This window comes from Pollicipes pollicipes, unplaced genomic scaffold (genome assembly GCF_011947565.3).
Source record: "Pollicipes pollicipes isolate AB1234 unplaced genomic scaffold, Ppol_2.1 Scaffold_4740;HRSCAF=5597_pilon_pilon_pilon, whole genome shotgun sequence".
NCBI classification, from domain to species: Eukaryota; Metazoa; Arthropoda; class Thecostraca; order Pollicipedomorpha; family Pollicipedidae; genus Pollicipes; species Pollicipes pollicipes.
Window position 1 is genome coordinate 42,358,919 of NW_023596545.1, and position 20,227 is coordinate 42,379,145.

Consider the following 20,227-nt stretch of genomic DNA (forward strand, 5'->3'; position numbering starts at 1 on the left):
GTCTGCAGGCGGTCTGCAGAACTCCATCATTCAGGCGTACCGTCGGTTTAGCGGTGTTCCGTGAATATTTGGGAGCCATTCTGCTTGCTGGAGATGCGGACGCCTCTGGGCGCCAGCTGGAGGCGGGCTCGGATGCATTGTCAGCACGGACTCCTGCAGAGCGTTACAGCCAGCCGGAATGCAGCAAAACGCCAGAAATCCGCAGGTGCTATGTATTGATCGCTCCCACACCAGTGCGCTCCGAGAATGCCATATCGGCGATAAATGACAATATCGTGCATCAGAGGGTCAGCTGGGCTGAGCGCTGCGTACAATGAGCCGACGGCTCGTCCATCCTATGACGGACGTCACCGGCGCGGCGCTGAGCCAGGGGAGTCATGACATGGCGGACGTCACCCGGCGCGGCGCTGACCAGGGGGAGTCATGACATGGCGGACGTCACCGGCGCGGCGCTGACCAGGGGAGTCACCGACATGGCGGACGTCACCGGCGCGGCGCTGACAGGGAGTCACGACATGGCGGACGTCACGGCGCGGCGCTGACCGGGGGAGTCACGACATGCGGACGTCACCGGCGCGGCGCTGACCGGGGGAGTCACGACATGGCGGACGTCACGCGGTCCGCTCCACCCGTGCACCCATCCAGCCAACTGCCTCTGCCACCGGCGCCGGGAAGCCGGCGGTCGCAGTGGTCGGCCGGCAGACGCGGCGTCCGGCGGGGCCACCGGAGCACTCGGCGGGATCGGACGCAGTAGGCGGCCGGCACGGCGCGGCGAGTGAGCACGGAACCAGGTCACGCGCGGCGGAGCCGGCAGCGGCCGGGCGCCCACACAGGCCGGACGGCGAGAGGCACTGGAGCGCGGCGCAGCCGCCGTCGGGCTCGGCACCCCGCGAGCTGGCGGCGGCCCCCACGGAGCCGGCCACGCGCTGGAGCCGCCCGACGCGCGAGGCCGGGGCCGCCGCCCGCCGTCGGACCAACACAGGTGAGGCCACCGCCGTCAGCGGCCGACGCCACGAGCCCCTGGGCGACACAGTCGGCTCCATCCATCCCGCCGCTAAGTACAGGGGGCGGTGAGCCGCGCGCGGCGGCATGGAAGCGCACGGGCGGCAGCGCGATGGGACGTGAGATTCTGCGGCCGGGACAGCCCCGGGCGGGCGGCCGGACCAGGGCGAGCCCAGGGGCTCGAGCTATCACAGGACACGTGGACTCGGTATCTGGTAAGGGCGCCGCATTGTCCATAAACAAGCTCAAAACCCGGCAAAACAAATATACCTGTACAATTATACATAAATATTGCATATGTGATGCATTTGATTAACGGGTATTCACCATGCAAAACCGTACCAACAAATCAGAACCGTTAATTACAGTACGTAAAGTCACCAGAACAAAAAGAGCGTAGCTGCAAACAACGAGCGATCAAACTAAGACCTCACGCTGGTCAGTGGTCGGTCACCAGCGCGCTCCCGTTGTACAACCTGCGGGATATCTGACCAACGTCTATAATAAGTCATATTACTGGCACCGAAAACCCGCCAAAAATATAATTCCGTCGGTTGCAAAGGGCACATTGATTTCTAGCTCACCCATCCCACGCACGCGCGCTGAATAGGACGTGCAGAATGGCATCGCACGAACAGCGCGGCACGGACACCGGGTTCCGGTGTGCCGCGGCTGTTGGCGGGCTGCAGTCGTCGCCGTGTTGGCCGCGCTCCGTCGGCGGCGGGCGGAGCGGACGGAGGCCGCTCACACCAGCTGGTGGTGGCGCCGGCCGCCCCCCTCCCGGGGCGACGTCTCCACCGTGTGCCGGTCCTCCTGCGCCGGGGACGGCCGGGCCGGTCAGGTCAGGTCAGGTCAGGTCCGGTTCGCCGGCGAGGCGCGCCGCGACGCACGCGCCGACCGGCGCGCTGCGAGCGGCGTCTCGCCCCCTCTCCGCCCACCACCCTCACAAATGATTCGGGCATGGGATTGTGTAGCATTACAAGTTGCGACCAACACCACGACCCTATTGATTGCCTGGCGGAGACCGGCAGGGAGGTATCGACCGGCTGACCGAACCGCTCGTCCGGCAGCCTGACCGGCCGAACGCCAGCCGTCGCCTGCTGTCGTCCGCGGCCCGACAATGCGGCTCTGTTTGCCCCTGAGATCATACTAGCGCACCAGGCGTCACTGCAGAACCGAGGTTTATGTCCAGGTCTCCCACGTCCCAAGCCCGTGAGTGTCGCACCACCCGGTCATACTCGGGCCCAGGGCACATGGCGGGATCATGGCGGCTGGCCGCCAGAGCCGGCGGTCACCACCAGCGGCGTGTCCCAGCCGTCGCCCAGGGCGCCGGTAGGCTGGTGGCCGGGCTGCCACCCGGGCTCCAGCTCGCCGCGGCCCGGGGGTCGGTACTCACAAAGGGCGGCCGGTGGCCGGGCTCGTACGGCTCCAGCTCGCCGCCATCCGGGGGTCGGTACTCACAAAGGGCGGTCGGTGGCCGGGCTCGTCCGGTTCCAGGTCGCCGGCCGTGAGCGGGTCATCGCTGAGCAGCAGCTGGTCGCCGCCCGGCACCGGACCGTGGCCCAGCATGGCGCGCGCGCCACCCCGCCGGTTAAAGTGGAACAGCCGCGCCAGCTGGGCGAACTTCCGCCGAGAGGCTGAAGCCAACGACGGCGGCACGTTAGCGCGGCGAACTGGACAGGAGCTGGTGACGGGTGGCCTCGGCTCTGGGAGCCGGCTCGCGAGCTGCGAGCTATCGACCAACGGCACCGCTGGACGTGCCGAAGTGGTCAACCCGCGCTACGTTCCACGACGGTGCTGCCTGTCCCATCAGACCTGCTCGTTCAAAGCTGATACTAATGCAACAATAATAGAAATCACGACAATCAGGGACTGTGCAGCAAACCACTTGGGCTTCGGGTGTAAGCGACGGTAGGAGTCCTCATTGAATGGGTAACAAAGAGGCGACCATCTCCTTCACATTCCCAACAGGCGACTGATGGCGAAGGGAACACTGAAGATCATCGGATCGGATTTGCACGCATCTGGGGAGGGGGAATCCAGGAATTTGTTTTCACAACTTCTGCTAAACCGTGTCGGTGCATTGCAGGCGAAGACCGTTTTGGAACATCGGAGCATCCGAGGGAGGGCCGCTGAGTGTCCAGCAAACAGCTGGACGGTGGCCGGCGGCCCCACCGGACCAGCAGCCCGGCACGCTCGCCCACCTTTGCCCATGTGCTTGAGCCGCTCCTTGAAGGCCTCGTCGTCGGGGTACTTGTGGATGGCGTTGGTGTCCTTGGAACCGTGCTGGGTCTCGTCCAGCGACTCTGCCGACGGCCGACCCCGGTCAACCCTCACACTCAGTTGGGACGGGCTCAGGGTCGGCGCGGACGCGACGGCCAGCACGGATCGCGTTCCCACGATCTCGGCGCACCGCCGCTCGCCACGGCCAGTCAATACGCTGCAGGATGCGCTCCCGGCGTTCGCGGAGAACTTGAACGGGATCGTCCTGCGACAGATATTGCGGTGCGCAGTATGGAGCTTCAAACACGAGCAACTGCTCTGCAAGGACAGCTCATCCTGGACTGAATCACAGTTACTGGATCTAGTGAAATATGACTGAATGACTGGCTGAATACGATCTGTAAGTACATGTGACAGGGGCATCAATGGCCCCTCCACCTATGCGGATTACCTGAACGGTGCGGGACACCACCAGTGCGGGACAAAGACAAGTGTACCTCGACCTCATACGAAACCACCCCTGATATGAACTGCCATTATTACACGAGTAACGAGGGATGCCGAGCCCAGCTCTAAAGCTTAAGCTCTTAAGCCCGCTGGCAGCTGGCGGACCGGCAGCAGAATCCTGTGCTGATTCCGCGGCAGTCAGCCCACGCCAAACAGAAGCCAAGAAGCTCTGTCCGCGCTTTGCACGCCCGCAGGCTCAACAATGGTACCTGCAGGCCGGAAAAGCTGCCGACTGCGGAATCTGCAGCGGGTCTGCAGCCAGTACGCAGTGTGTTAACTGGCCTTAGCGGTCCCCACAATGCCTTATAAATGCAAACAAAGCTAGCCAAAGCGAGCCGCTTCAATGGCCTGAAGGTACGTGATCTGTCCTGGAAGCGTACTCGACCTGCGCCAACTGTCCTTCTGATTGTCCTTTTGTTCCAATACAAGGACGTCTGGCAGCAGGCGTCCCTCTTAATGGCCGAAGAGCGGACATGCACCAGTCTCGGGACTACCCCGCGCCTCTGAAGGCCACCAGACCGGGAGGAACGTGCGTGGAGCTGAGGAACCCACGTGAAGCGCGCAGGGCAATGGCGGCAGCCCGCTAGCTGGTGACAACGCCAGACGGAGCACGACGTCGGCCGGCTGTCGCCATCCGCTGTGGGGTGCGGACCGGGACAGTTCGAGGCCACAGACCTCGCCATGGAGGCCGGGACGGCCGGAGGAAGGGGAGGCATGGGAGCCGCGGCGCACCAGCCCTGCTTCGACTCACCGTATCCCTGCCAGTGCGGCGCCGCAAACGAGGGCGTGTCTGCAAACAGCGCCGGCCGGGGTGTGAAACCAACACAGTCATCCAAATCGGTCACAAGCGTGCAGGGAAACAGCTGAAGCTCCCGAGAGTGCACACCGATCTGTGTCAAATGCAGAAGCCACATGCCACTCGCAAATGGGTGTCCATCTGTCTCAACGGGTCCAGCTACGCGCAAGCTACTCTAGGCAACCAAATGTATCGCCGCCAACTAATGCCAATAAACGGCCGCTGAGGAAAACCGGTGTCGCTCAGGGAGGAGCGGGCTCGATCGGCGGCCGTGCTGCTGTGCGCCCCACGATCGCGCCCCGGCTGCGGAGGTTCACAGGTCGCGCTGCGCCAGTGGTGGGCGGAAAACTCTCACAAGCCTACCGAGCCGAGCCAAGGCGGGGCTAGCCATGCGCACCCCACACTGGCGCCGGCGGCCGGCCGACGGAGCAGCCGGCGCCCCAGGCCGGGCCGGCGCGCACCTCGTCCCCACTCACCCACATCGAGTGCGTCCATGAAGTCGCGGTTACGGCGCAGCTCGTCCATGAACTCGTCGTTCTGCAGCATCAGCGCCACCCGCTCGTCCTCCAGGTAGCGGGCCACCTCCGGGTCGGGCTCGGCGCCCAGCGCTGCCAGCTGGCGGCGGTTCTCCTCCAGCCGGCCCTGCAGGTCCGCCGAGTTCAGCCGGCCGCCGCCAGAGGAGCCACCGGCGCACGGCGCCGCCTGCAATGCAGAGGCCGACCTCACGGACTGTGCTCAGGACTGCGTCACGGAACAGGGCACAGCTCACGGGAGCAATCGGAGCCGCCTCCAAAAACACCGACAAGGCCCGCTCAGAGCACCCAGTCCTTCGCCATCTTTGCCTCCACTTGTTCTCCATGTTGTTCGCGACAGCGCACGATCCCGTCTCAATGGATCGCTCCGAAAATATCGAGCATTATAAACGAGGGAGGGCCTGGCCACCGAACGCATACGGGTCGCGGCCACACGCCGGCCTGTCCCGGCGCGGTGACACGGTCAACGGGCAACGGAGGTGGCATTGGTCCCCGCGCCACATGTGTGCGTGTTAGAAGACAGCTTAGCGCCGTTGGACGTGCGGTGATTTATAGCTATTCTCATTCCACACATGACGCTTGTGGGCTTTTGTTGATCAAAAACTCTGGCATGCCAGCGGCGTGTTCAAGAACGCCTGGCCGGAAGGATAACACATGATGGGAATCGGGCGGCCTTGGCGTCAGCTGACGTCCGGCGGGCAATGGTCCGACCGAGGCTTATTCAATGGTCCGACCAGGACTTATCCAATGGTCCGACCAGGACTTATCCAATGGTCCGGCCGAGTTTTATTCAATGGTCCGACCGAGACTTATCCAATGGTCCAACCAGGACTTATCCAATGGTCCGACCAGGACTTATCCAATGGTCCGGCCGAGTTTTATTCAATGGTCCGACCGAGACTTATCCAATGGTCCGACCAGGACTTATCCAATGGTCCGACCAGGACTTATCCAATGGTCCGACCAGGACTTATCCAATGGTCCAACCAGGAGGTACCACACTTTCAAAACCCTGTGGTGAAATATGTCTACGTCACAGTCACAGTGTACGTGCAAGATTTCATGTAACGTGCGCCAAAATCTCAACATTCGTGGCCTGCATGGTCAAAGTTAGTTGACTCCTCACATGCGCTCTGGGTTAAAGGAAAACAAACTTACAGACAGCACAGTGACATTATGCACGATGACTGGATCCACAGATTATGTTTAGTTGATGGCATCTCCACTGAGAATGTTAACCAAAAATAGCATGATCATATCGAGCTGCTGAGCTATCGACGGCAAGTGCTCATTATGATCGCGCACAGATCGATCATCAACTAAAATCCCCCTGCTTTACCGTATATCCGTCCCCGGCAGTGCAGGGGAGCACATTAATCGACAACAGAGGGGGCTTCCAGGACCCAGAGATAACCGACACCCTTCCAGGCCTCGTGACCCCAACTCCGAGCTGACTGGATACGTCTACAAGCGGGAAACGGGCGGTAGCCTTGGAAGAGCGCAGCGGGACAAGGTGCAATCGACTATGACGTCATCAAAATATTGCTTGCGTCAGGGTGAAATCAATTGTTTAAAGCTCTGTGTGGGTTGGGCTAGTCGCCACGTCTGGAATTATGCACGAGTAATTCATATACACGAAATAACACACATTCTTATCCATGAGGTTCTCATGCACAGAAAATATACCAAATATCAGTAAAATATACTGTTCTTTAATCACTGGAACATATTGTTCTTTTTCCATTGAAACATTCTGTTGGGGGCGGGGGGAGGCGCATCAACTGCTGTAGCTGATGCAGCCGAAATAAAAAATGAAATACAATGTTCTGTTATGATTCACATACATGCTCTACGTAAGCTCTGGCTTATCTCATAAGCCGATGGGCAGGAAACGGCTCAAACGCAACCATTTAGGAATGGAGCCGCATCTGCTTGACTCAGAATCAGAGTGACCACAAGGCTGTGCTGTGGCGACGAAAAACGGATCTGGAATCAACCGCTGGCACCGCCAGTCGGAGTTGAAATCGATTCTGCTGGCGAGGTATCAGCTGCGCGCCCGCCGCTGGAGCAGGCGCGGCGCGGCGCAAACCGGACGGCGCCTGACGCGACTGCCGCTCAGCTGATCTCTGAACACACCGACCGCAGCGGCTGTCCACAATCCGCTGGGATAAGGTCCAGACGTGGAATCAATGGCGGCACCCCGGAGCACCGGGTGCGAGACGGAGCGCCGCCGCGAGCCTGGCACGATCGCGAACTCGGGCCGCAGCACCGTCCGCGGGGTGGGAGGGGACGAGAGCCAGATGGAGAGCATGAGTCAACACCGGGCCAGACACCGGCCGCCCCCCTGCGCCGAGGCGCCGCCGACACAACTAAACAACACACTCCAGCCGTCTACGTGTCGTCAGCCAACAGACACGGCCCTGTCACCGAGCATCCCGCTAACGGGAGTGCGGCCGGCGCAGCGCCGGGGCGCGGCCCCACCTCTGTCAGGCCGGTCGGGCCGGCGGCCGGCGGTAGCACCCGGACCGTGTGGACGGCCGGCGCCGGCGCCCCGCGTCCGCCTCCGCCGCCGTCGGCCAGCGTTGCCCACTCGGGGTCAGGCAGGGCGCCGGCGCAGTCGCGCCGCCAGCGCCGCTGCCGGCGCAGGAAACGGCGCCGCGCGCGGCCGTCGTACCAGCGCCAGTAGGCCGTCTTGAGCAGCCGCAGCGGGCTGGGCAGGCGGCAGAGCAGCGACGCCAGCTGGCCCAGCCAGGACACCGGGCCGCCGGCGGCCGCCTCCCCGCGCCGCGGCAGCCGCAGTGCCGCCCTTTCCGCGCACATCGCCACGGGCCGCGCGCCGCACAGCACTGCAGGCGTCCCACGCGGGACGCGGTGCGGGCCCCGCGCGTCGCCTTCAGCGGCAGCGCGGCGGCCGGCTGGACGACCGCGCGGCGCGACAGGCCGCCGGGCGATGTGGGTCACGGGCGGGCCTCTCGACGCACCGCAGGCACGTTACAGCGCCGCGCACTCAATTTCACCCGGGTCCCGGACGCCCGCAGCTGGGGACGAGCCGCGCCCGGCTGGGGACGCGCGGAGCCGGTCTAGTGCTCGCGGACACCCGCCCGTTCACGTCTGAGACGTCCTGCGGCCCGACGCGCACTACTGACCGGTCCGTTCGCGCGCCGAGACAAGCGCCTTATCGCCACGATGTGGCCACAGCGGGCGGGTCCGCCGAGCGGCACCGAGCGGCCGCGACGCCGCCAGTGACGGCGCATACGGCCGCCGCCGCCGCCGGCTCCGTGGCGCCTGAATCGGGCGGCAAGCGCGATGGCTGCCGTGACTGAAGCCCGTCTCAGACGGCGTTCGATCACTTCAGCACCGTGAGCCACGGTGGATGTCGAACGTGCCCGCCCCGACCCGCGAGGGCGCTGCACGGTGCCCTTCCGGCGGAGCGTGATCGCGGCATGACATGCCAGCAGACTCGGCCCTCTCGCTGGAGTCGGCGACTATGCAGCGTGTTTGAGGCGCACGCAAGTGATGCCCGCGGATCCAAAACGTGGTTCGCGCCGCGGCCAGTCTGCCTGAGCCCGAGCCGCGGCTTCACGCCCACCCCCGTGCCGCTGCGCCCGGGCTCGATCATGTAACGCCACTTGCTAACGTCAGGCTCCCGCCGGAACTAAACAAAAGGTGGACGCCTTCTCCGCACGGCATGGGTAGCACTGCAAGGCTGGTCCGAACAGGCTTGTATGCGTGGCAACTACCTCCTTGCACGTTTATCATTCCTTTGTCAATATGGCCAAGTGTGTGCATTATCCTCTTGGCAAAACACATTGAGATAAGAGGACATCACACCCGTCTCAGTTAATCTTGATCGCCACTAAGTCTAATGCTCTGCCATGCACTCATCAGCTTGGTGCGAAGTAATACGTGCAATAATCAGAATGGTCTTATGGCGTGGAGTTGCTTATTAGGGCTTTGCGGTGCACCGACCACAGTGGCCACTTGGCGCCACGTGATGCGAAGTCACAAGCAAACATGCGCCTGGGGTCCCCTCCCGCCCCCCCCCAAAAAAAAAAATCCCAGGACCCCATTTACATAGAACCCTATGGATACACACTTGAGATCGAGACACATGTGTGGACTCCCACGTTAACGTTCAATTCCTTTCAATTGTCGCGCAAAGGCACGCGTAAACAATGGCCTGTGGAAACCAGCAAACAATGGCAGATGACAAGTGGAAACCAGTAAGCAATGGCCAGATAGGCATTAGATACCAGTAAACAATGGCCGGATGACCAGTGGTAGCCTGTACACAATGACCAGAAGACCAGTGGAAACCAGTAAACAATGTCCAGATGACCAGTGGAAACCTGTACACAATGGCCAGATAACCAGTGAAAACCAGCAAACAATGGCCAGATGACCAGTGGATACCAGTGAACAATGGCCAGATAGCCAGTGGAAACCAGTAACCAATGGCCAGATGACTAGTGGAAACCAGTAACCAATGGCCAGATGGCCAGTGGAGACCCGTGAACAATGGCCAGATGGCCAATGGAAACCAGTAAACAACCGTCAGAAGACCGGTGAAGAACGGTTAACAATGGCCAGATGACTAGTAGAAACCAGTCGTCCATCAACAAGATCATCCCGCCACAAAATAGCCGTTGCTAATACCATCGCTGTACGTCATCGCAGTCAACGACATCTCCTACAGTGATTTCCTCGTCAAGTAAACCAGGTTTTGTACGGTAAGGGTTCATGCCGAAAACACATAACCAGAACCCATAAGATGGTATGTTTCGCCGACTGCTGGCTGTAGTGCCAAGCATGCCAAGCAAAGCCAAGTTCATGAGCAGTTTTGTTCGGTCTGGGCCGCCGAGCTGCCCATCTAGGAGTCGGGAACGGGGGGAGGCAGGGGAGCGGGAAGGGGGCAGCCAGACTCCGTCGATCTGGAGGTTTATCCCCGCTTGTTACAGTCAACTTTATTATTCGACGAATATATTGCTATTCCGAAGAGTATGTATGCACTCGCAATGGCCGTCGTGCTGCAGTGATTCCGTGCAAGGTAAGAGCTACCTGGAAAACTTCTGCCAAACTATTGGACAAACTCATGGAAGATTACAGCCGTCCACACCACTATGACCCATCGCCATTATCTCGTGATACCGTCTTAGGCATCTTGTACCACTACATCGACAACACCCACGCTAACTTACAAGCAGACGTGCGCAATTAGAACGAGGGGTATCAGCCGTAAAATAAAACAGATTCGCAGGGAAACTGGTTAAACTAAGGTAAATTGGGCGCGTTACGGACGACCCAATCCGGCAGTTGTCTTTTGTAAACAGCCCGCGCTGATCGGCCAAAATCAACACTTCATTTGGCTAATACGTGTGGCTCTAGTCTAATGCGATGCACAATGCCCCTATTTGCCTACTGCATACTCCGTGGATTTGGAGCCGTTTCCGATCTAGCGACACGGAATATCTACGGATATCACACTCCTGGTGCGGTACCTACCCTCTGGCTGCGCATCTGAACGCAACGAAGAGGCTTGCACAGTGCATTTATGGAAGCGAAAGAATAGGTGGAATCAAAACGCCATCGATCTGCTTATGATGTCCCCATGGTGTGTCTCGAAAGCTAGGAATTAGCGAAAGTCAAATGCTGTCACTCCAAGCCGATGCCCCTCGCGTGTAATCATGTAAAGGTTCCACAGCGCCAAGTGCGGTCATGCGTTGTTCAAAACCAGAAGGATTATCCAACAGCGGAAAATGTCCGGTTCGAATGCGCATTGGTTTAGCTGCAGATACAATGGAATAAATTGTAAATGAATGACGCCACCTGGAAGACCAAAGGTCAAAGGGTCAACACAGCATGTAACCACGACTGGACCTCGACGGCCGACCAAAACGTTATCTTAGAACGGACGGGTAAATAATTCAAATCCGCATGCGTCTGTAACGGAACAGGATGTCCCTAGAGAGAGCAGCCTGTGTGAGGACAAGGACGAAAGGACCGGCAAACTGCCAACCCAAATGCCACAAGACGCTTGAGGTTGGCCTTCCTAACAATTCTCTCATTGCATTTCTCCTAGAACACGCAGCCAATTCTGATTTCCAAAGGCATCTTGAAAGAGAACCTGACCGATCGCGAGAGCCTGACATCTGACCACTTCCGCGCTTTGTCTTCGGCGATAACGATAGGGACTGAAACGCCGCTACAACAGAAGCACTGACACATCACGCGCAAGAATACCCTTATTCAGTGAAGACGGTGTTCTACAATTTTTGGCTACAATTTATTCATGGCTGTTGGCTTGTATGCCGTATAGAATGGCAGTAGGTAACTCTTACAAGACCAGGCGGACGACAACCATTTTATGCGGCATGAAGGCCAACAACCATGATGAAAACCTTCCCGAATACCATGCTCCATCGTTCAACAAGTCCTCCGGGACTCATGCTTTAATTGTCTGCGATTTAACTCTAAAACCGGTCTAAGCCGATGTCTTAGAAGACCCAGTCTCCATGACTGAAGACAATGGATGCAGTACAGTTCCGACATCCGTGCGAATACACCGCACCACCTTCCACTGAGACAACTCTGTGCATGCGACTGCGCCAATACTTCCATATATTCTATGAACTACCAATATATTAGCCCTTATCGTGGCACACAACACACATTTGAGACATTGCATCCTCTTCACCAGCCCGTCCCTTCCCCACACTCAACTCCCCACCGAATGTGTCCATGAGCTCCTGGTGCGGGTACTGTGACGCGCTCTCCGCAGTGGGAGGCGGCGCGGCTCCCACAGCCGGCCCATGCGGGGCTCAGCTGCGGCCAGCGACGCTCACCGTGACCGCGGGCCGCGGCTCCAGCTGCAGGAAGCCGTCCGGCAGCGGGGAGAGCAGCGGCGGCCGCCAGCGGCGCAGCGCCGAGTCCCGCGACACCGCCGCCTCACCGCCCGGACCCCTGCGGCGGCCCCGCTCGCTGACACAGACAAAACGGCAGGCGGGACGGGGACGGACACTGGGCCGGCGCGGCCGGCCGCCGGGCACGGGCGCGGCTCGGCCACCCGGACGCCGACACAGCACGGCACGGCCATCCGGACACGGGCACAGCTCAGCCATCAGGACGCGGGCACAGAGCAGCACGGCCATCCGGACACCGACACAGCACGGCATGGCCATCCGTACACGGGCACAGCTCAACCACCAGGACACGGGCACAGCGAAGCTCGGCCATCCGGACACGGGCGTGATACATCCAGACTAGGTCAGACGCTGTGTGTGTCAAATACAGGCTAGGTCAGACACAGTGTCAAATCCAGGCAAGATCAGACATGGCGTGTGTCAAATCGCGACTAACGCAGACATGGGACATCTTACATTTGCTGACGTTCACCTGCGATAGTTTGGTTCAACACCTGTGTCCTAACATTTGGGCTGTAAAAGCACAATTGTAGTTCGCTTCAGTTTCCGTTTTCAATTTCGTCAGTTTCGCGCCCACGACACGTGAGGTGTGACCCAAAATATCCCAGGGAAGGGATTCCCAGCCGATGCTTCTTCCGCCCATCCAGCGCCTCCCACCTTCCACCATCGCTAATAAGCGCTGAGAATGCGCTCAGTGTGGCAGCTCCTGAGGGCCCCGTCGGCCGGCGACGCCCTGCATCGCGTGCAGCTGGCAGGTCGCGAGGTGTCGCCGCGCCACTGACCTGGCGTCGCCACGCCCCTGACCTGGCGTCGCTGCGCCCCTGACCTGGCGTCGCTTCGCCCCCGACCTAGCGTCGCTGCGCCACTGACCTGGCGTCCCTGCGCCACTGACCTGGCGTCCCTGCGCCACCGACCTGGCGTCGTTGCGCCACTGACCTGGCGTCGTTGCGCCACTGACCTGGCGTCGCTGCGCGTCCCGGGTGACACCGAGTTCGCCGCGTCGCCGGCCGTCATGCTGATCAGCTGGTCCACCGTCACGTCCACCAGGCCACCGTTGGAGCGCAGAACAGCCTGCCAGGAGGAGACAGAAGGGCATACACTAGGTGGCAGGGGAGAAGGGGGTGGATCGGCGTACTGGCCACCAGTGTCAGAAGCCTCTCCAAACAGCACAATGCACAATCAGACACATACAAAAAAACAGAATGTGAAAACATAAGTCATATGCAAAACCACTTCTACCCTTGGCAGTAACACAGGACCCAATGGCCTGAGACAAGACAAAACGAGCACATCATACGCTGCCAAGGTTTTCAAAATGTACGCAGCGTGACGCTCTGTTAGCAGACAAAGTAAGGCATGGCTGAATGTAATATGGTTGCACTGGACAAATCTTCAACCTTAAAACTGGTATCACACTGATGACTACATGGAAACAGATATTATCAAAACCATGAAGTTACCTCTATCACATCTGCATCCATCCCAGGAAACATGCTCTTGAAGTCTTGCATGGCCTTGTGGAAGTCTAGCTGTCCTTTTGTTTTGGGCCTGGGCTGCCCTTCAGTACCCATCTCATCCATGGTGGTCAATATTAAGACCAGATCTAACAATAGTTACACAAATATTCAGATTTTATTATTTAATATTCCATGTCCTGAACACTTGTACTGGAAGGCTGAGATTAATTGAGATTCACAGCTTTCTGAAAAACAGGAATTCATGAGACAAATCAAGGCTTAAACTTCATGTTCCAAGCACAGTTGTGCTTGGAGGCTGAGATTATTTGATATTCATGGCACTCTGAAAAATGTGGAATGCAGGGGATGGATCAAATTTCAAATTTCTTTAGTGGGTGGCCCTTAATGACCTTGAGAACTTCCACACATCTTAAGTGTTGTTTTATTCAGCCCTTACTAAATAGTATGAAAGTCACCTGTGAACATATCTGTATTTTCTGCACACAGCTCTTTTTCTGTCATTAAATGACAAAATTTCAGAGCCCTTATAGTCATAAGCATTGTGTTCTCTTAGTGCCAATGCTTCAGTCTCAAAGTAAAAGCTTCTCATTCTTTTTGGAATCTTCATTAGTTACATGCATAGTAAAAGGCAAAGCTCCACCTTTGCAGATGCTGAGGCAAGCATCAGATATGATGAAATAAGCTCACTTATAACTATCATATACTTTGAAGTGGAAAAAACTGCACTGGATAGCATAGATCCTATGTTTAGTAAATACACCCCTCAAAATGTCATCACTGAATATGTCATCACACCTCACACCAAATTGGTTGCTAATTGATCAGACATTAATTAAATATGAGACTCAAAAATAGTGCTTGCAGGTGCCAGATATCACTAACTGAGATCATATTGATCTTGGCCTTGATTGCTGCAAGGCCCAGGGAATGGCAGGATCTGGATGATGTTAGTATGACATCATGGGTGCCTGGGTGGCTGTGGAACAGTCTCCCCAAAATGATTTGCACATCTTTGTGGGCATGCAGCTGAAAAATAGAGAGGTTTAAGTCTTATGAAGGGCATGGCTGTAAACTGCACCAAATGCTCTAAGTTGGCCATTTCAATTCTAAATGTCATACAAATGTGAATCACTTCTTATTAACATGGCTTGCTGTAGCATCTCTTTGGGAGTGAAGGGGATATCACTTCCATATTGCATCAGACACCACTGAGGATTGCTTAGAAAAATGATTTTACCTACTTTGCACCCTGCACCATCTAAAAGCTCAGCCAAGTTGCATTGTATTGCATTGAAACCCCTTCCCTCCAGCAACCTAAGAAGCTGATGTCCTTACCTGAGAGTTGTGAATGCCAGATATGAATTATTTTGGTCAGGGCTCAGGGTTAAGGTTAACACTCAGGGTTGTAAGGGTTCTGGTCAGGAAGATTGCATACAATATGGTTGAGTAGATGGCAGAACTCTCACTTAAAGGTTGCACATATATTTTCACAGATATGTTATCAATAAATTTTTTTAAAAGCTAAAATACCAGTTATAATAATAAAACCACAAAAAATAAATCATCCTGAACTATAAATAAAACAATTTTGATGATAGCCCTTGACAGCAAACATTTTACCAACAAGGTCAACTTAGAAATTTTACAATGACAAATGACATTAATATATTGCAGCAATGCTACTCAGCATACATTATTTATACAGTCATACATCATTGTTTTCCCATACAGCTGAAGTGATTGCAGGGAGATCATGTAAAAAACTGAGCCATTCAGCTGGTGCAAACAGCAGCCACCACACACATGTCAGGAGCAAGAATCAGGACAATGTGAACTTGGGTCAGAGGTTACATCTTTGAAATCATTACCAACATCCCTAAAAAATTAAATTAATATGCTACATACATAACCTAACCATATGTAACATTGTGATGCCAATGTGAAGCCAAACAAATCAGTGACACAAATAATGGAACATAACACAACTAGATCAACTTGACCTAACCTGACCTAACCTAACCAGCTTGACAATGATCAATCTCACCACTGAATTCCCCCGGCATCCCACCATCCCAGGAAGCCCTATGTAGAAGCGGTAGCTGTGTGACTGCAGTCCATGAGCCCTGAAGCCCAAATGACTAGCCAATGAGCCTCCTGTACGGGCCGCATCAACTAACTAAAGCAATCAATGATACCAAATTGCTACCGGTTCATGTACCAAACATTAATGCATTCTGACATCTTCATACATCTCTGCATCCTACACAACATCAACAAATTGCGCCTCGCCCCACGTTTGTCACTCAAGACAGCTTCAACCAGGGCAAAAGAACACTTTCAACAACCAGGCTCACAAATTGTTACAGCTGATTGACTCGCTAACATTTCCAGCTGACTTGACGGTGACGTCAAAAACTACCAAATTGCTGCCAATCTGTTGGCAATTTCGTACAAGACCACATATGTGTGGTGGTAGATCCTGAGAATAAGTCACAGCACCTGGACTCTTCTTTTGTCTCCAAAGGGGCTCATGTGCTCCAAAGGGATCATATCCGGCAGCACAAAAGCAGCTTTTCGCAAAAAAGGAAACAAAGTTGAACATCTTTAGGCCTCCAGGCGATCGTGAACAGTCGCAAGCGGGGGTGAAGGTTTCACGAGCGGACAAAAATGATCCCTCGCCGATTGAGAGAGTGGCTAGGGAGATTTTAAGGTTTATTACACTGTCCAGAGGCCGCTGTTGCTAGGAGCTCTTTTTCACTTATTGGGTTAGTCAGATCGGTAGGTGGTCTCCCATGTTGCCATCCATTTCTTTGCCTTTACTCGCAGGCCAAACACGTTACCCAAAATACCCATCGAGGCTGACGACCAAAGGCCCCCCTGAAAGACTGAAGAGCCTGAAGAGCTGGCTGTAGGTCACGTTCAGGATCACAGCCCGTAGGGCCATGACTTCAAATATCAATCAGATGGACATTTGCATCCATTGAGACCCTCTGAGACAATGCGGACCTCTAGTTCTGACAGAGATCACGGACACCCAACAGTTAGCTCCGTGTTGGTCTCAGCACAGGAGGCTCATTTCCCGAGGAGGAACAAGGTCGGGCACGCAGTTTGCATTGTTTGGGGAGCCTGAAAAAGGACGGGCCAATGTGTTGCCAGGGGCCCGCAGTGCCGAACAGAAGACCTTCTGTTGACAAGTTCCGTCTGGTCCAGTCTGGTCCAGCACGGTTCCGTCAGGTCCCTTTCGAGTCCATCCGGATCTGTCTGGTCTCCTCCTAACCGGTTTCCGCTTATTTTGTCCGTTTTCGCCCGGTTCCATCTCCATTCATGACGCTTCATTTGGTTCTCTCTGATACGTTCCGATTCTGCCGAAGTCTGTGTGGTCCCATTCTGTCCCACCCGACACCTTAAGATCACTTACGATGCCACTTGATCCTGTCTGATCCCGCCCGGTCATTTCGCCCTGTCTGGTTCGGTCCGGTCCCATTCGCTCATGACTCGCTCCGTTCCAGGAACATCTAGTCTTATGCCATTCTGTCCCGTCTGGCCCCATCACATTCTATCCGATTCCGCCTGGTCCCATTCTGCATGCTCCGTCTCGTCCGGTTCCCTTCGGTCATGTATGGTGCCCTCAAATCCCGTTTAATCCCGCCTGGCTATGCTTGGTCTCGTCTGGTCTTATCTGAATCGGTGCAGTTCACTCGGTCTCATCTTAACCACCCGGTCTCGCCAGGTTTGGTCGTTCGTGTGGGGTCCCGTCCGGCCCCGCCTACATGCTGGCTTGGTTCTGTCCGTTACGCTCGTTGCGATCCGGGCTCACTTCATATTCATCTCAGAGATCATGCTTAAGTGAGCCATGATCCTATTCCTACACCACAAAACTTTCAGTAATCATTTGCCGTCTGCCTGGCGGGAACCGCCACATGACGGGAAGCGCCCAGGTCCCGTTATTAACTTGCCGCTCTTAGACTCGCAAACTTTCATCAGGTTAGCATAAATTTTGTGGCTTTATGACGTCACCGTACAATCAGCTGGAAGTGTTACCGACCTTCACTACAATCAGCTGACAGCCGCATCGCCAACTCCTCCCGGTTGTAAATACTATTAGTGGCGGACGAGAGGGAAGAGCAGTGTGTTGGCATTACATAGAACATTTAACTATATGAAGGTGTTGCAAGAATTCATAAATGTCTGGCGCATGTGCTGATAACAGTTTTGTAAGGTTTGCTTGCTAGATTTAGCTGATGCGGACCGTTTTGCAGAGTGTGAGGCTTGCGCCTGGTCGAATTAAACCTGTTATTTTCTTGGTTTTGACGCTAAGATGGTGCATACTTAAGGCAGATGGCATGGCCAACATGTTTTTACCTATCATGATTGATGCACCTCTTCAGATGGTTGGTGATGTGGGAAAGGTGTGGCTCAGTGGTTTTCTGTTGTTTACTTGCTACATCCATTATTTATTTTTTGACAAATTGTTCCTTATTGCAGGCAGCCATGTTTGCTAGTAGCCTCATCATTCTGGTTCTTGGGCTGGCTGTACAGTCATCATGCTTCACCTTTGATTCTGAAGAAATAAATTCATTAAACTATGTTGTGGACATACTTGATCAACCAGTGGTGCTAAGTGAGGTGAGCACCAGAGTGAATTAGAATGCAAATGCACTTCTTATGATAGATGAATAATTGGATCACTGCCCTTATCTTGGAAAATTATCTTGGAAGTTATTGGTTAGCATGTGTATGCTATTAAGCACTTGCTTGTGTGTGACTCAGGTCTGCTAAACATAGTTTGCCAAACTTTTTTCAGGGGTATATCAGATGTCACATACATGCTGTCTGCATTAACACTGGCTGATTTGGTGGGGTAGGGGTATGATACCACTCCAACAGGTGTTGCTGTATGATGCTACCAAAGTATATGAACACCACACAACCAGGAGCTGCTTGTGCATACCAATGAATCATGTTTTTAGTGCTCATTAACTGATTGACCACTGCAGGTGGCTCAGGAGCACACAGTAAGGATGTACAACAAAGCTGGGCAAGCATACACCTGTCTGCTTCCTGTCACTGGCCAAACACAGCAGCAGCATCAGGAGTTTGGAGATGAGGAGCAGACATCCATACCTGGTCAGTTCATAAGGAGTATACCTTTGGGAGTAGACCTTGATACTTGGTCAGTCCCTGGGGAGTAGACCTTCATACCTGACTAGTCCCTAAGGAGTAGACCTTCATACCTGACCAGTCCCTGGGGAGTAGACCTTCATACCTGACTAGTCCCTAAGGAGTAGACCTTCATACCTGACCAGTCCCTGGGGAGTGGACCTTCATACCTGACTAGTCCCTGAGGAGTAGACCTTCATACCTGACCAGTCCCTGGGGAGTGGACCTTCATATCTGACCAGTCCCTGGGGAGTAGACCTTCATACCTGGTCAGTCCCAGGGGAGTAGACCTTCATACCTGACCAGTCCCTGGGGAGTATACCTTCATACCCGGCCAGTCCCTGGGGAGTAGACCTTCATACCTGACCAGTCCCTGGAGAGTATACCTTCATACCTGGCCAGTCCCTGGGGAGTAGACCTTGATCCCTGGTTAGTCCTGGGGAGAAGACCTTCATACCTGGTCAGTCCCTGGGGGATAATCTTCATAGCTGGTCAGTTCATGGAGAGTAGACCTTCATACCTGGTCAGTCTATGGATAATAGATCTTCATATCTGGTCTGTATGGGATGAGAATACCTTCACACCTGGTCAGTCTACGGGTAATAGATCCTCATACCTGGTCTGCCTTGGGTGAGAGTACTTTCATACCTGGTCAGTCTATGGATAATAGATCTTCATATCTGGTCTGTCTGGGATGAGAGTACCTTCATACCTGGTCAGTCCATGGGTAATATATTTTAATATCTGGTCTGTCTGGGATGAGAGTACCTTTATGCCTGGTCAATTCCTAGGGAGCAGACCTCCATACTCACTCAGTTGTTGGGAGTAGACCATCATACCTGGCCAGTTGATATGAGTTCCTGGTTGTTATTAGTGAGCTGACCTCCATGCCCCTGGTCATTTATAAGGGAACAGACCTTCATACCTGGTGAGTGCTTGTGGATTCAGCCTCCATACCTGGTTAGTCACTAGGGAGCTGGCTGCCATGTCCAGTCAGTCCTTAAGGAGCAGATTAGAGCTAAGGACTCAGTTTCACATTATTCAAATATGGTCAAAAAGTCATGCCTTGCGAGGAGTTAGATCCTAAAAAAGAACTTAGATGCCTGAAAATAAGGATTTAGCCCCCAATAACTGCACTGGATCATGAAAGTCATTATTTACATGTGAAAAACTCATGGATTAACTATTCCCTAGGGTCACATCTCCTTAAGTTTAGCTGGAAGCAAAATGTGTACATCAGTTCACCTCAGGACTGAATTGCCTGTCCTTTATATGATGTTGCATTAGTTTGAGGTGTGACATGAATATTTGAATATGATCTCAAAATGGAATCCAGATCCGTCACCCTAGAAGATGAATCCCAATAGGGTGGATCTTGGTGTATAGTCCCCAGTCAGTCCTCATGGAAGCAGAAGGCCCTGATCACATGTGGCTAACTGGCAGGTCTGCTGGCTGGCCTGGCGAAAGGCCCCTGCCTGCTACGCACGCGCGACTGGTGGACGTACGAGGTCTGCCCGATGGCCGAGGTCCGGCAGTACCACATGGAGGGTGAGAGCCGTGCAGTGGAGCGGTGCCGCCCCGCCGGACCGGCGGCCGAGGCCCGGCTGG

The 20,227-nt window shown here is 55.2% G+C and overlaps 1 protein-coding gene across 1 annotated transcript; it reads right to left on the reverse strand.

Moving 5' to 3' along the window:
* Nucleotides 1-1,746: 1,746 nt before the first annotated feature.
* On the reverse strand, nt 1,747-5,187 carry LOC119098410 (CUE domain-containing protein 1). The gene is made up of 5 exons (XM_037221326.1): nt 5,005-5,187; nt 4,484-4,522; nt 3,207-3,308; nt 2,464-2,639; nt 1,747-1,815 (listed from the first exon to the last, which is right to left on the reverse strand). Exons 1-5 carry the CDS (start codon nt 5,072-5,074, stop codon nt 1,747-1,749), a joined length of 456 nt encoding a protein of 151 aa, XP_037077221.1. The 5' UTR covers nt 5,075-5,187.
* Nucleotides 5,188-20,227: the final 15,040 nt, after the last annotated feature.

Coding starts and splice junctions, on each gene's coding strand:
- LOC119098410 (XM_037221326.1), bottom strand. CDS start 5,074: ATGCTGCAGAACGACGAGTTCATGGACGAGCTGCGCCGTAACCGCGAC. Junction 4,523..5,004: donor CATGGACGCACTCGATGTGG/GTGAGTGGGGAC, acceptor CGCTGTTTGCAG/ACACGCCCTCGTTTGCGGCG. Junction 3,309..4,483: donor GCCGCACTGGCAGGGATACG/GTGAGTCGAAGC, acceptor GGCCGTCGGCAG/AGTCGCTGGACGAGACCCAG.